This window comes from Gekko japonicus, unplaced genomic scaffold, assembly GCF_001447785.1.
Source record: "Gekko japonicus isolate JY-2015 unplaced genomic scaffold, Gekko_japonicus_V1.1 scaffold276, whole genome shotgun sequence".
In the NCBI taxonomy this organism is placed as follows: Eukaryota; Metazoa; Chordata; class Lepidosauria; order Squamata; family Gekkonidae; genus Gekko; species Gekko japonicus.
This window is the reverse complement of record NW_015171510.1, coordinates 220,833-235,532: the sequence shown is the minus strand read 5'-3', so window position 1 is coordinate 235,532 and position 14,700 is coordinate 220,833. Positions and strand designations below refer to the sequence as shown.

The 14,700-nt window shown below is 43.8% G+C and overlaps 1 protein-coding gene across 1 annotated transcript in view; it reads left to right on the top strand.

The window, feature by feature from the left end:
- CDK18 (cyclin-dependent kinase 18) overlaps positions 1-10,868 on the top strand; it is a 103,719-nt gene extending 92,851 nt beyond the window's left edge. Inside the window, exons 10-16 of the mRNA XM_015419341.1 lie at positions 694-814; positions 1,488-1,585; positions 2,221-2,326; positions 2,749-2,791; positions 7,384-7,474; positions 9,043-9,120; positions 10,241-10,868. Of these exons, the coding sequence (XP_015274827.1) occupies positions 694-814; positions 1,488-1,585; positions 2,221-2,326; positions 2,749-2,791; positions 7,384-7,474; positions 9,043-9,120; positions 10,241-10,275 (572 nt within the window). The 3' untranslated portion in view covers positions 10,276-10,868. The remainder of the gene's footprint in view (positions 1-693; positions 815-1,487; positions 1,586-2,220; positions 2,327-2,748; positions 2,792-7,383; positions 7,475-9,042; positions 9,121-10,240) is intronic.
- Positions 10,869-14,700: the final 3,832 nt, after the last annotated feature.

Below are 14,700 nucleotides of genomic sequence, written 5' to 3'. Positions count from 1 at the left end.
TGGTCACTCCAGATTTTTTTATTGGCACCCAGGCATCATTGTAGTGTTCAAAACAGAAGAAACTGAATTTCTAGCATTTCATCTTAATTTATTTCCCATTTACAGAATTTTCTTCACTTTTGTCATTCATTTCTGATACAGAAGCTGAAACAATGTGACACATTTTTTTACAAGTATTTTTAAAGACTTGGTCTCACAAATGCCACAGTGTTTTTACACAAGTGTACCTGTCAGTTGCTACTAGTAGTGACTACTGCCAGTATAATGTCACAGCTTGGGATGCTACATAAGGAGAGAAGTAAGATCTGTCTTCCAAATCCAAAGAGCCATATTTCCATCGTCGCTCCTGTTGGTAGCAAAATATAACATGCAGTCAATGCGTGTACACATAATAGTCAACCGGGTACACAGAGTTTAAAAACTTAACTCTTTGTACTGCTCTGTTTATGTGAAACGAGAAGTGTGCCTTCTGATGTCTCTCTTGCACCTTTATCATCTGATACCAACATCACACAGAGAGTCACAACCAGGCAAGAAGTCTCACTTTTAACTGTGTGTATCACCACAATCTGTCTTTTTGGGTTATGGTGAGCTTAAAATGAGAGCACCAGATTTTACTAAGTCAGAGCTCTTTGGAAAACAGATGGTGTTAACTTACATTTAGATATGAGTTTAACTACTTTTCACTCTCAGGTCTAGCCAGAGCCAAGTCTGTTCCAACAAAAACTTACTCCAATGAAGTGGTCACTTTGTGGTACCGGCCTCCTGATGTCCTACTAGGATCCACAGAATACTCTACTCCCATTGACATGTGGTGAGCAGAAGGTCTGTGCGCTTGGGAGAGGGTGGGTATCCACTTTGGTGTAGTTCTGAGAGTGTCAGACTAGGATCTGGGTGAACTGGGTTGAAACCCCCAGTCTTCCATGGAAGCTCTCTGGATGACCTTGGGCCAATCACACACTCTCAGCCTAACCTACCTCACAGGGTTGCTGTGAGGATAAAATGGGGAAGGGGAAGAGATCCGTGCCTCCCTGAGCTCCGTGGAGGAAGGGTGGGATAAATTAGATACTCTGATTTTTTCTCTCTCTACAGAAAAGAACAGTAGCTCCCTGTCTTCATTTTCTGTACTGACCATTGGTTCCAGAACCTGTGGGGTTCATAGCGTTCAGATTGGTTCATGCTGCTGAGGAGATGAGAAGGCTTATTGGGGATTGCTTCTGCATGTTTTTGGAGGCGTCTGCATTTTGCTGCCGATCAGCACACAAGGGAAGGAGGTGGGGCAGGGGGCAATATCTGCCTCCTGCTCTGTATCCTACATCGTTATAGTCCGGCAACCAAGTATCACTGTGGTCATCCCCTTTTCTCTGCAGAGGCTAAAGCAGTGAGAAAAGGATTTAACAGGATGGGGGCCATGAAGGGCCTGATCAATACACGTGTTCATATCCTTTTGTTGGTCTGCTGTGCTTAACAAGCTCTTCTCCTTTTAGGGGCGTGGGTTGCATACACTATGAAATGGTCACAGGGCGTCCCATGTTCCCAGGGTCAACTGTGAAAGAGGAGCTGCATTTAATATTCAGGCTACTGGGTGAGTCTTCCATATTGTCTGTTCCTTGTTGTTCATTGGAAGTGGTGGGATTCTGTCTTACGCTGAAATGAATGGAAGATTCAGTAAATTGTGGCATTAAATAGCCATATATAAGCTGGCAGGTGATGGGATTCTACACACTGCATAAAGAAAAGCCTGCTTTGTCAAGACAACCCAAATTGTATTGCACATCTGCATTTATGTAATTGAATCAGCTTTCAAGAACTGGAGCATAAAAAGTAAGGAGGGGGGCAAGAAAAAAATGGCTATTTGGGTTAAGTAAAGCAAGCAGTGGGGCGAAGTTATGGGATTAATGCAGAGAATGTTGTGAAAGAGTATACAGATAATTTAGTTCCAGAGCATGAACAACCCAGGTTCTTCTCCTGAGTCTTCGAGGCAGACTTTAAATAACATAATTTTTTTTTAAAATAATCATATTCAAACGTTCCTGTGTGGATCTAACTTGGTGATTGTGTATGGGCTTCTTTGCAGAGAGGTGAATATGTGTGTATGTTTTAATTTTCAGGTTTGTAAATGCAGTGCTGGATATCGGATGACATCTTATTTAGTGCCCCAGGTGGAACGAATGTGTTTTCAGCCGTAGTGGTAGAGCTTAACCTGCCTTCTTTCCCCAGGAACCCCTACAGAAGAATCCTGGCCTGGTATTACATCCAATGAGGAGTTCAAGGCTTACAGCTTCACGCAGTATCGAGTCCAGCCCTTGATAAATCACGCACCAAGGTAAGTCAGTGTTCATATTGTCTCTTTATTGGGGGCTGTGAACCATAAATGGGGGAGGACCAGAGGAGAAAAATACCAGTATATGTATGGAGTTCTTTTCTGTCCCAACATGCGTAAATCAGCCATCTCTGTTGTCCCCTTTTTGAGGGGAAGGGGCAGGCCCACAAAACCTCTTCTGTTTATTGGCTTTTCTGAAACTGCCACTAGGTGGCACCAGTGTTCTGCAGCCCAGCCTGCTGTAGGCAGAAAACAGGCCTTTATTAACCTGCTGTACTGCCTCTGCCCCAAGAAAGAACCTGTATTTCCAGCTGAAGAAAAATATTTTCTAAATGATTGTAGCTCTTTTTTGGAGGCCTATTCCTACCAGCTTGGATGTAGAAATGTCATGCCTGGGTACAGCAAGCTCCTTTCTTCTTTTCCAGACTGGACACAGAAGGAATTGATCTGCTGACGAGTCTACTCTTGGTAGGTGACTTTGGATGCTAAACTAGATATCAGAGGGAGCATAGTTCACCTCCTGGTACGTCTGTGCTGCTGCTTATTTTCAGGGGTTAGTCCCAAGTGCCATAATTTTTGTTCTCTCCCAGAAGTTGAGCAGGGAGGCCCCAGATGCGTAGGGCATCCCAGCACCAACTAGAAGGGCTGTCACTCTCAAGGCTCCTCTAATTCTTGACAGTTTTAGAAAGGCCTCTTGGTGCTGGCTTCTGTTCAGAAATAGAAGATGGGTTGCGCTCATACTGGAATGATTTGAAAATAACTTTAAAAGAGAAGTCCCCTTTTCCATCCCCATTCAATCTTTTGGAACCTCAGCCTTAGCCATAGAAAGATTAATATTTGTTTGTGCATTAACATTTCTGTCCTGTCTTTCTCTGCAAGTGGACTGTCATGTGGCATCAAATTGAAGCACAGATCACATTGATTTTGCCAACGCATAAGATAGCATGGACAAGCTTTTGCCTTTTCTTTTTTTAAAATTGAGCTAAACATAGCCTGACTGCTGTCCTTCAGTTTGGAAATCTTCAGTAGCCATTGGCCTAGCCCCTGCCACACAAGACTGAAGATCAGAGAGTCCTGAACTCTGGCTTTGGTTCAGTGTGTACTGCAAACATTCCCACTTCAAGTAAGCCCAAGTAGTTCCAAGATAATTAGAGCAGTGGCAGTTTGTCCTCAGCTGGAGAAAATGGAACTAACTCCCATCTAGAATTAAGTGAGAAGAAAGGCCCAAGAGTGGTACCCTCTTATAGGGTATCTCAAAGCAACTATCGTGCTTCAGCATGGTCTGTGACTAGTGGCCATTGTTGCAACACAATGTGATGGGACCTGTTGCATTTTTGTGCATACCTGTGTTCTCTCCAGCTTTTATAAATACCCTTGGCCATGTCTATGGTGGCCTGATTTTGTTGCTTTCAGTATTGGCAACACAAGTGACGCCACAGTTCAAGATTCAGCTGCAGCTGTTAGTGGGGCACAGAGAATAAAAATTGGGGAATTGCTCCAGGCCCCATAAACTTACAAAGCAGACAATGATTTCTGCTGATTATTTGGGCCACAAGACCCACAGCACTCTATTCAGTGCCCTTAAAATACTTTGGAAAGAGTACAGAAGACAGGCTCCCTTAGCAAGGTGCCCACTGCTGTGTTTGTTAGGCAGCTTTATACATCCTCTTGGGAACTCTGCACGCAGGCTGTCAGAAGGGGCCAGGAAGGCTCAGGCCACTTTAACAGGAGACCAGAATAGCCGTTTGCAGAGCACACTGACAACCATTTGATAGCCATTTTACCTGAATCAGGCCCCATAAAGGCCTCACAGGACAAAACTATTAAGTAATTTAACTACCATTGTGTCTTATAGTAATGTGTGATGGAACATTCTTACTGGGTAATGCATTGTCCTTGCATCTGAAAACCTACAGGATGGAATGATTTCATGCAGAATTAAAGGGGGGAAGCAAAAGAGTAGCAAAAATCATTAGTATCAAAAGTATGGGATATTAATATCTTTGAAGTCTTGGAGTGAGGACAAGATCGTGGTGATTGAACTGTGACTTTTGAAGAGAGAGAACTATCCCATTCCTGTCCCCTCATGAAAAGCCAGTGATTCAAAATGCCTTCCATTTGTTAGGATTTCCACACAGTGGGTGTCTTAATATTAAAGGGTTGTTATTATTTTATTTTATTTTATTTGCTACTTCTTTGTAGCTTCAGCAAGTGTAGAAATTGCTGGAGTGGAATGTAATATGTGAACCAGTCCTCAGAAGACAGATTTGCCCCAGAAAACATAGAATGGCTGATCATAATGGAGAACTGACACCATATCTCCTCACATGCTTGCCTGGATCTTTGGTATTATCAAGTCCAAAAAATCATAATCAGTGAACTTAAGAGAATTGTTAACTCTTTGAGGGGGAGGGAAGTTTGATTGATCTTTGCTGTCGAGATTCTTTTGTTTCCTGTTCTCGTTTTCCAAGGAGAGATTGTTCTGCCCTGTAGCTACTGCTTGACCTATCTCAGCTGAGCTAAAACTGAAGTATAACTTATAGAATCATAGAATCAAAGAGTTGGAAGGGACCTCCAAGGTCATCTGGTCCAACCCCTGCGCAATGCAAGAAATTCACAATCCCCTCCCCCTCACACCCCCAGTGACCCCTGCTCCATGCCCAGAAAATGGCAAAAAAAAACCCTCCAGGATCCTTGGCCAAACTGGCCTGGAGAAAATTGCTTCCTGACCCCAAAGTGGTGGTCAGCATTTCCCTGGGCATGTGAAAAAGGCTGTGTAAGAAAACTTATAGATTTTCTCAGGTGTAGTTGATTTTCTTATGGTCAGCAAGACAGAGACACATAGTTGTGTTTGAAATCCATGGAAGCTCTTTCCTCCTGATACTAGCTTTGTTTCCTTTTAATGTATATTTTTTAAAGGAAAGATGCTCCATTCCATAGTCACAAAGACCATACAATCTTATTCACTGTATAAAAATAAAATGTGCATAAAGAAGTGTTTGTAGCCCCACAACAACCCTGTAAAGTAGATTATGGTGAGAGTCACTGTAGGGTGACTAGTCACCCACTCTACGCTTTCCACCTAATGTGCCATGCAGAACTGCCACATCATGAAGTGACATACACAGAGAATTTTCTTACACCTAGCTCATATAAAATCATAGAATGTAACAGACAGTACAAGCAATTACTGTATAAGGCAGGGGTGTCGAACTCATTTGTTATGAGGGCTGGATCTGACATAAGTGAGACCTTACTGGGCTAGGCCATGTGTGTCATAAAATGTAATGCCAGGTAGCGGGGATATAAATTTGATAAAGGACACAAACACAATGGGTTTTTTTTTACTTAAAATAAAATCATGCTTAAAACATTAGCACTCTTGCAATATTTTGTTTATTTAACAGTGTCTGATAACTGACACCTCTTGCATCAAAATGTCTGTGCTGTTGCAATCTTGAGTATGCTGTTCAGGTGTGTATCTGTAAGCTACAAACCTATGATGACGCAGCAGCAGCAGAACTGGAAGAAGCAGCAGAAGACAGCCAGTTCCACTGTGGGCCTGATAGAAGCCCTGCGGGGGCCTCATCTGGCCCCCGGGCCGCATGTTTGACACCCCTGGTATAAGGGATCTTGGGGAAACAGAGCAGTCATCTTGAAATACTGAGCTAGTGTATCTGACAGTCACTGGCCTCCATATTTCAATGAAGAGGAGACCAGGAGAATGCAAGGCTATTGTAGGTCACAAAATCATGGCAGCTGAAAGATGGCAAGAAGTTGGGTGCAAAATGGTGATTTATTTTGAAAATGTAGATAAGAACATAAGAACATAAGAGACGCCAATGTTGGATCAGGCCAAAGGCCCATCCAGTCCAACACTCTGTGTCACACAGTGGCCAGAAATACCAGTGCCATCAGGAGGTCCAGCAGTGGGGCCAGGACATTAGAAGCCCTCCCACTGTTGACCCCCCCCAAGCACCAAGAAGACAGAGCATCACTTGCCCCAGAGCCCCTAGCTATACCTTGTGGCTAATAGCCACTGATGGACCTCTGCTCCATATGCTTATCTAATTCCCTTTTGAAGCCGTCCATGCTTGTAGCACCCACCACTTCCTGTGGCAGTGAATTCCATGTGTTAATCACTCTTTGGGTGAAGAAGTACTTCCTTTTATCCGTTCTAACCCGACCACTCTGCAGTTTCATGGAGTGCCCACGATGACATCTCTCCAGAACCTGCTCAAAGTGGGTCACAGCTAAAATAATACCAACAAGTTAATAAACACAAATCAAGCCAATAACACAATATTAAATCAAGCCAGTAAAGACATGCCAGGACATAAAAGCAGCGTAACACAAACAGAGCTGTCCAAAATGATATTGATAAAATGGTCCTCAGGCTCAGAGTAGACAGACAGCATAAAATGATGGATTCCCTTAGTTTAAAAACTTGGTAGAAAGAAATGTTTTGGCCTGGCACCCAGAGGAAAACCAGTTAGGTACGAGGCAAGCCTCAAGAGAAGGGCATTCCAAAGATGAAGTGGTGCCACCAAAAAAGCCCCAACTCTGGTCATCACCTGCCTCACCTCTGCACACGGGAGCCAAGTACAAAGAGCAGGGCTTAAAAAGAGTACCTTCCGGCAGGCTGGACAGTACAAGAGGAGGCAGTCCTTCCAGTATCCTGGCCCCAAGCCATTCAGAGCCTTAAAGGCACTTACCGATGGGCAGCCAGTGTGGATCTTTCAGCTCAGGGGTGATTAACAGTCACAGTATTCAACTTTCCAATATAACCTGCCTGCCTTGTTTTGGACAAGTTGAACTTAACAGTTTTCAAGGGCAGCACCATGTAGACCGCATTACAGTAAATACAGTAATACTTCTCTGATACTACTATTTGTCTTTCAAGTTAACATGTTAGGTTTAGTGTGTACCCTTGGTTTCATAAACAGCTATGCAGATACACTGATATATTTGAACCTGCATCTCAGTGCAGTATGTAAATATACACAGACTCATGAAAATGTGTGTAATCCATTCTTTTCTTTCTCCTTCCCCATTGGTAGTATGATGCCAGAAGACGCATTTCAGCTGAATTGGCCCTGCGACATCCTTACTTCATGACTCTGGGTGAACGAGTGCATCTCCTTCCTGAGAGTAAGTGCGTATGACCAACTGAAATACTACAAAATGATGCAGTTGGGACTAAACCTGTCTGAACAATACCGTATAAGGAGTACAGCTACAACTCTCTCTTGCTGGCTATAGACAGGAAGGGAAGCCTGTTCTCTCAGTAGGCATTGTGATGTCTGACTTTCCAGCCTGCTACTTGCCATGCAAACCATAGTAGTGTGTTTCACCAGAAAAAGAAAATGGTAGATCAAGAACTGGGACGGTGAGAATGCTTAGGCATCCCCAGCTATTCTCTCGAAATGCTTATTATTGAAAAACTAGCCACCGTTGACCCTCCCAGGAGTGCTGTAGTCCCAGCATCATGTTGAAAGGGGCAGTAAGGGAAGGGCAAACTATTTGGGCTTTTACAGACTGGGTTCAGGTTTCCTCCAGCCACACACTAGCTGCAAATGGCTTTTCAAAAATAAAGGAGAGGCCAAACAGGCTTTCGATGCCATGGGGGGGGGGGCTCCTGCCTCCCCTCCCCAGCCATTTTCCTGAACAGAAGCAGCTCGGTGGGGGAGGTATTTCCCTTGTTTTTTTGCTGTTTCACATACACCGAATACTCCACATGAAGCAGCAACACTGGGGAAATACTCCCCCCCCCCCGCCGCCGCACTGTTTTTGCACGGGAAAATGGCTTGGGGAGGAGCTCTTCCTTCTCCAGTGGCGCCATTTGCACTGTCTTTAAAAAACAAAAAGCCATTCACCACGGCTGCTATGCGGCTGCAGGGGACCCAGTCCCAGCTCATTAAAAACTCAAAACATCTAGTTTGGTCCTATGTGGTCACTTGCTGGGTGGGGACAATAGTAGGAGATGTAGTTTTAAGCATTCTTCCTTTTGGCCCAGCACATTTCTGGCTTATCAAAGTAATGTTGGGGGCAGGGGGTGTTTAAGAGTTGCACTGAGAATAGAAGCATCCTATAGCATTAGCGTTTCCAAACAATGATTGGCACAATAACGGCAGTTGTGGTGAAGGAAGGGGCACATTGCATTAAAAACTGTGCAGCCTGCTTTGAGCACATTATTTCCTAGGAACAGAAGCATTCCCTAGGGGAACACCATTTAGATCCCTTGGGAGTATTGGTTTAAAAACTGCATGTCTCAGAAGGCTTAAGCTGTTCAGGGTGTGGAGCATTACAGCAAGGACTCTACAGACATTCTGGATCTCTGGCTCAAACCCACCTGTCCAGTATACCTACCTTGAGCAGTTCATACCAGTACTGCACCCTTTGTGCTCTGGGATATAAACAATGGGCCCTGTGCTTGCAGTACTGACATTTAAGACTGCAAATCCTATGAATGCTTTCTTGGGACTAAACCATTAAACTCTGGAATTTATTATTCAGTAAATATGCATTGGATCAGGATGGCAAATAACTGGCAAAGATGCAGTGCCATATATTCTGCACTTCAGTGATGGATACTCATTGGTACATTTACTGATCTGTCTCATTCCCACACAGCAATTGTAAATAAATAAAATAAAATCTGAGCCAAATTCATAGATTGCACACCCAGTCCTTTCTCTGTTTCTCCTCTTTTCCTACAGCTGCCTCCATCTTTTCTCTGAAGGAAATACAGCTACAAAAAGATCCTGGCTACCGAGGATCAGGCTTCCAGCACTCGGGTAGGTACCTGTTCCCATTAGGGGCTGGTGGGTTTGAAGCCTCTTGCAGAAATATGTTGGGTTCTGGGCTGCTAGATCATTCAGTTATAAGACTGAAGTGCACAGGAAGCCTGGTGGGACTTCAGCTCATTGTACATTTTTTCTTGGGGGCACTGTCCTCTAGAGGAGGAAGAATGTTGCAGTACGGGAGACATTAAGTTCCAAAAAACAGGGGCAGTTGTTGGGGAAACTACCAAAAGGGCTCTTGGTAGTCGGATTTCTTCAATAAAAAGGGTTCCCACAATAAGGCTTCTTCAGCTGACCTAAGAGTATGAGCTGGTGTGTACAGCTGGAGGAGGTCCACTGGCGGTTCTGGGACCCAGGCTAGTGAACACCAGGCACTTTGCATTGGGCTTGGAGGCTAGAAGAATGGACTAAAATTATGACACCAAAGGCCTATACTGTCCAAGGACTTCAATAGACAATTAGGCAACTTTTGTCCTTGGAAAATGTACTCTTAGACATTTTGTTCTGGGTTATAAAAGCAACATGTGGCAGAAAAAGAAAGAGCCCAGACTGGCACCTTAACCACTTTGAATGAGCTTCATACTCAGAGCATCCCTCTCCCTTTGAATCCAGAGAAATGTAATTGACAGGGCAGTCTGTGGGAACTCCTGTCTCTCATTGCCTGTGATGAGTCCTCAGTGTCCAGAACAAAGACACTCTTGGTCTGTCAAGGTGTCGAGCAAAAGTGATTATATTGGACTGCATCCATGCACAGCTTTCACAGAAGATCAACTTCTGGGAGCTTTAGCTGGTAGCTCTAGTATTTGATTTGAAAACTATACATTCTGCCTTCTGTACAGCTCTGGGCTTGAGTTGCATGCTATAACTGTTTTCCAGTATAAATGAATGAATACCCATGAATAGAAGCTTGCTGGTAGTTCAGTGATTGGTCTCTTAATCATGGCTTCAGAGAGCCGTAAGGAGAGGAGTCCTTAATCAAATTACTTCCTGTCTTTCTCCATATGCAGCTTCCATATTATTTGGAAAAAACCTGTTTTTCCATGTAATCATCAAGCAATAAAATTTAGCCCACAGTTCTCAGATGTTTCAATGTTTTTCTCTCTCTTTCCCCCAGCTCGAGGGAAGAACAGGAGGCAAAGCATATTTTAAATCTGGATTATTCGATCCAAGCAACGCCAGGGAGTTCAGAACACTGAGCAGGGAAAGGACCACATAGATCCTATGAAGCCTGTTCCTAGAGTGACGAAGGCTGGTATCTGCAGCACAGGAGCTCTCCCTTGATCCCAGGCCACTGCACTGTTGTTGTCCAGAATTCCACAACTTTCACCAGATCAAGTCCTGGGGCCTGGTCCAGTCCCTCATTCTTCATATAGCCATCGGTTCCCCCCCCATCCCCAGGCGCAAGGACCTTCACCAAGTGATTACTGCCCCCTGTGTATGGTCCTGAAATACCATGTGCTGGCCATTGCTTTTAGAGGGAGGCAAAATGGAGGCGGCAGGCAGGGGCCAGGACATCACTGCACAATCAACACCTGCTTTGCTTCTGAGGTTTGGATGCCCCGTCCTGATGAATGTACTGAATCCCATCGTTTATTTTTCTTCATCATGAGATGACGCCTTTGAGGATTGCCTAGGGTGACCTGCAGACGTGATGAATACGATATTAACAGTGGGGAAACCCTTTGATCCACTCCATGCAGAGCTCTCTGGCTTTGAACTGAAAAAGAGACCTTGAGAATTTAACTAGGGGGAAAATGCCCATTTTCCTTTGAGTTTCTTCTGCTCTGTTTGTGAAGAACGAATGCTATTTGTGAATGGTGCAAACATAGGGTAGGAGTAAGGAGGCCCCTTGCTGGATTTTCTTGGTCCTCTCATTCCTTGCCTTGCCCTGTTCCTCAGGCTTTGTTTTTTTGAACTCAAGCTGCTCTGCCAGGAGCTCCAGAATTAGATTTTTCTCACAACAGCATTTATGGTTGCCAAGCATAATCTAAATCGTGTTTTATTAGATTTATACCCAGTGATTCTGAGAATCTCTCTTTAACATCCCAAGATTCATTCATCTAAAACCCACCACTAAATAAATAGATGCACTTTCCTTGGGGGGGGGGAGATTATTTTCCAACCAAGTAACTCAAGGACTGTAAGAATGTCTGAGCCTCTATTAAACCTCATTGCAAAATGTGAAAGAATTCAGGTTGTTCTTCCACTTGGTGTTCCAGATTCTTGTAGTGAATTTTGCCTTTTGTGGCAAGTACATTCAATAATGTTTCACCCTATATTTCCTGTCTATATCACATGGGAAAGAAGCTGAACAGAAAACTTTCACCAAGATGTTGAGTCTTTAATATGTATATATGGGGGAAAATTCACTCAGAAATTAGACGTACACACAACATGCATGCACACACAGAGAGAGTATAAATTTGAACAGATCTTGAAAATTTAAGAATACATGCACGAGTACACTGTTTCTGTGTGTATTATGTAGAGGAATTGTGTGTGTACGCATTCTTAGGTTTTCAGGACAAGCAGTTTTCTCAATGTTAAAAATAGATTGCTTTTATATTGTACTTCATTGTAAACTGAGGAACAGGTGGTATCTATTTGGAACACTTTCCAAAAGTGTTCCAAATAGAGACCTGTTCTGAAACTGCCTGTCTTGTAAACTTGAAAAAGGCCTCTGACTTACTCCCCACCCCTTTTACTGGTTTATTTTCATTCTAACTGTCAAGTAGCCATCACGTGGGTGAGGGGAAATCAGTCTGAAATCTTTTTAGAGAATAAGCAGCTGGTTCTAGTGATCAGGTGATATTTCTGTTAGCCTGTTCTCTTACCCTGATTGAATGATAATCTTTACAGCCTCGGATAATAATATGACCTTTCATGACCTCAGTTTTACTGGCTGTCAAAGAAATGAAGTAATTAAGTAGTATTACTTAATAGAACTTTGTGACCATCCAGGATCTGTTCTTATTGTGAAGCCATCTCTTTGTCACATTGAAACTGAGCTCCAGGCCAGAGTATGGGAAGGGGGACACACTTTGGTTTCAGGTTCAAAAATGGCAAAGGTCAGCACCGCCTAGACCTATAGCACAGTAGTGTTCCTTTTTCGGATTGGGACTTGAGAAAGGTGACAGATTTAATTCCGCTATTGCAAGGAATTCCTGGCAAAGGTTCCAGCTCCAAGCATAGTCAGCTGAGCTGTATCAGCTTTGAATGAACCAGCTCTGAAATAAAAGAGAAGGCTACAACAAAATGGTTGGCTTGTTAGTTCAGACCGATATGTGACAGACACCACTTGGTTCTTGTTATCTCACCCAACCTCCTCCAGTTATCAGGTCACAATGTTGTAGTGATAATACAATCACAACTGGCAGTGTTCCCCTTCTATGCAACTGTGAAAGATACAGCAGTCCTGTTGGGGTCTAGACCTAGTTAACCCTATGCCCCACTTGTCTCCTTGACCCACAGTTTTGAGTCCTCTTAACTTCCTTTGCCAGTCCAGTTTGTGCCTGTCAGTGATGCACAGCCCCTCCGGTCCTTGGTATCTGCTTTGCTCATGCTCTTGTTTTCTCTTTGGCTCATCCTATCTTCAGCTTCATGGGTTGGATCCCAACTACACTTTCCAGTGACAGAATGAAACTTCCTTGCTTCTCTCTTACCACTACAGACCACTCGTCTCCATGCAATGCTGCTCCTGAGGAGTAGACCTGGAGGAATTACATGACAGGAGTCTGCAGTGGACAGTTTGAATCCAGCCTTGCATTTTAAGCACTGACTATTTTCTTCCAGTCCTACCTTTGAATGCCGTTTCCTACTTTGTCCTACTGTCTTTGGCTATCCTGGCTATCTAAGAGAAGCTGTTCAGTTCTCTTGGGCAGCATGTAACTCATTCTAACTGAGTTCTCTGGGGTTTCCTTAGAGCTCCTCGTGTTCTCTATCTCCTATGTTCTTTTTCCTCAGGCTTCTTTAATTTCTTTCCTCAGGTTTCTCAGTCTGTTGATTACTTTACATCCTTCAGTCACCTTGCTTCTGGAGCTTCTGAACCTGCCTACTTTCTAGGACTCCTTCCCCATCCTAGGTGTGCCTTATAAGACTGTGTTTTCAAGTGCCATGCTGGTGCTTTCCTCTTCCTTTACAGAATCCGAACATCAGATATTCTGACAGTTTTGTTCTCTGAGCAGCTGGCTAAACATTCTGTGCCATCAGACCAGCTCAAGCACTACGTGTCAGAAACTCCACTGGTACAAATTCAGTATGATATAAATTCCTGAAAGACAAAGTGTAACTGTAAATGGGGAATGCGCTTTCAGTAATGATCTACAGAAAAAGTTTCAGATCAGATCCCACCATTGCTTCCATGCAGCTGGTATCTGACAATAACAGAGTAGAGGCAAAGCCCTGTAAGCCCCACACGTTTTGATGGGATTTGTTTATTAGTACTTCAGAGATTATCTGTTATGGTTCTACATATACATCTCAATTTCTGTCTACTTGTGCACTTTGTCGTACTTTTCTTTCAAGGAGATCAGCATAGTATTCAAGATTTCATTATGCAGTTTTATCACAACACCCCATGAGGTAGAGTGGAATGGGAGACTGGCCCAAGGTCATCCAGTGAACCTTATGGCTGAGCTGAAAGTAGAATTTGGGTGCCCCCCAGGCTTCTTCCAACATAAAGGTAAAGGTTCCCTTGCTTGAAAGCCAGTCGAGTCCAACTCCAGGGTTGCGGTGCTCATCTCCGTTTCAAAACCTAAGAGCCAGCGCTGTCCGAAGACGTTTCCGTGGTCATGTGGCCGGCATGACTAAACACCAAGGTGCACGGAACGCTGTTACCTTCCCACCGAAGTGGTACCTATTTATCTCCTTGCAATTTCTTGCTTTCGAACTGCTAGGTTGGCAGGAGCTGGAACTAGAGATGGGAGCTCACTCCATCATGCAGCACCCGAGTCTCAAACTGCTGAACTACTGACCTTCCACAGCCTGCAGTTCAGCGTCTTAACCACTTGAGCCACCGCAGCTCCACTTTCACAATACCAAACTATTATTAACTTCATTTATTCCTTGCTTTTCTCCCCAGTGGGAATCCAAAGTGGCTTACATCATTCTCTTACATCATTCTCTTCTTACATCATTCTCTTCTGCTCTGCTTTATCCTCTTAACAACCCTGTGAGGTAGGTTAGACTAAGAGCATAACTGATCCAGGGTCACCCAGGAAGCTTCCATGTCAGAATGGGGATTCAAATCTGGGTCTCCCAGGTCCTGTGACACCAGTACTAAAGAAGCAAGACAGATGGTCTACAAGATATGATATGTATATGGGTCCCTGTATGAAGTATGCCGTACTTCATGACTTTTAGGGTCTGACTTACAAGGATCCTGTATTTACCCTGTTTTTCCCCTGGTGTTCAGATGCAGAGATCGTCTGCTGATTCACCTATTGTGCTGATCATTCAACTTTTAAAGGCATATGAGTTCTGCTATACTCATATACCCCAAAATACTAGCAATCTCACTTGAAGTAGGAACAGACTTTGTACTGTTTTTTCCTACAGTGTGAACATACATTATGA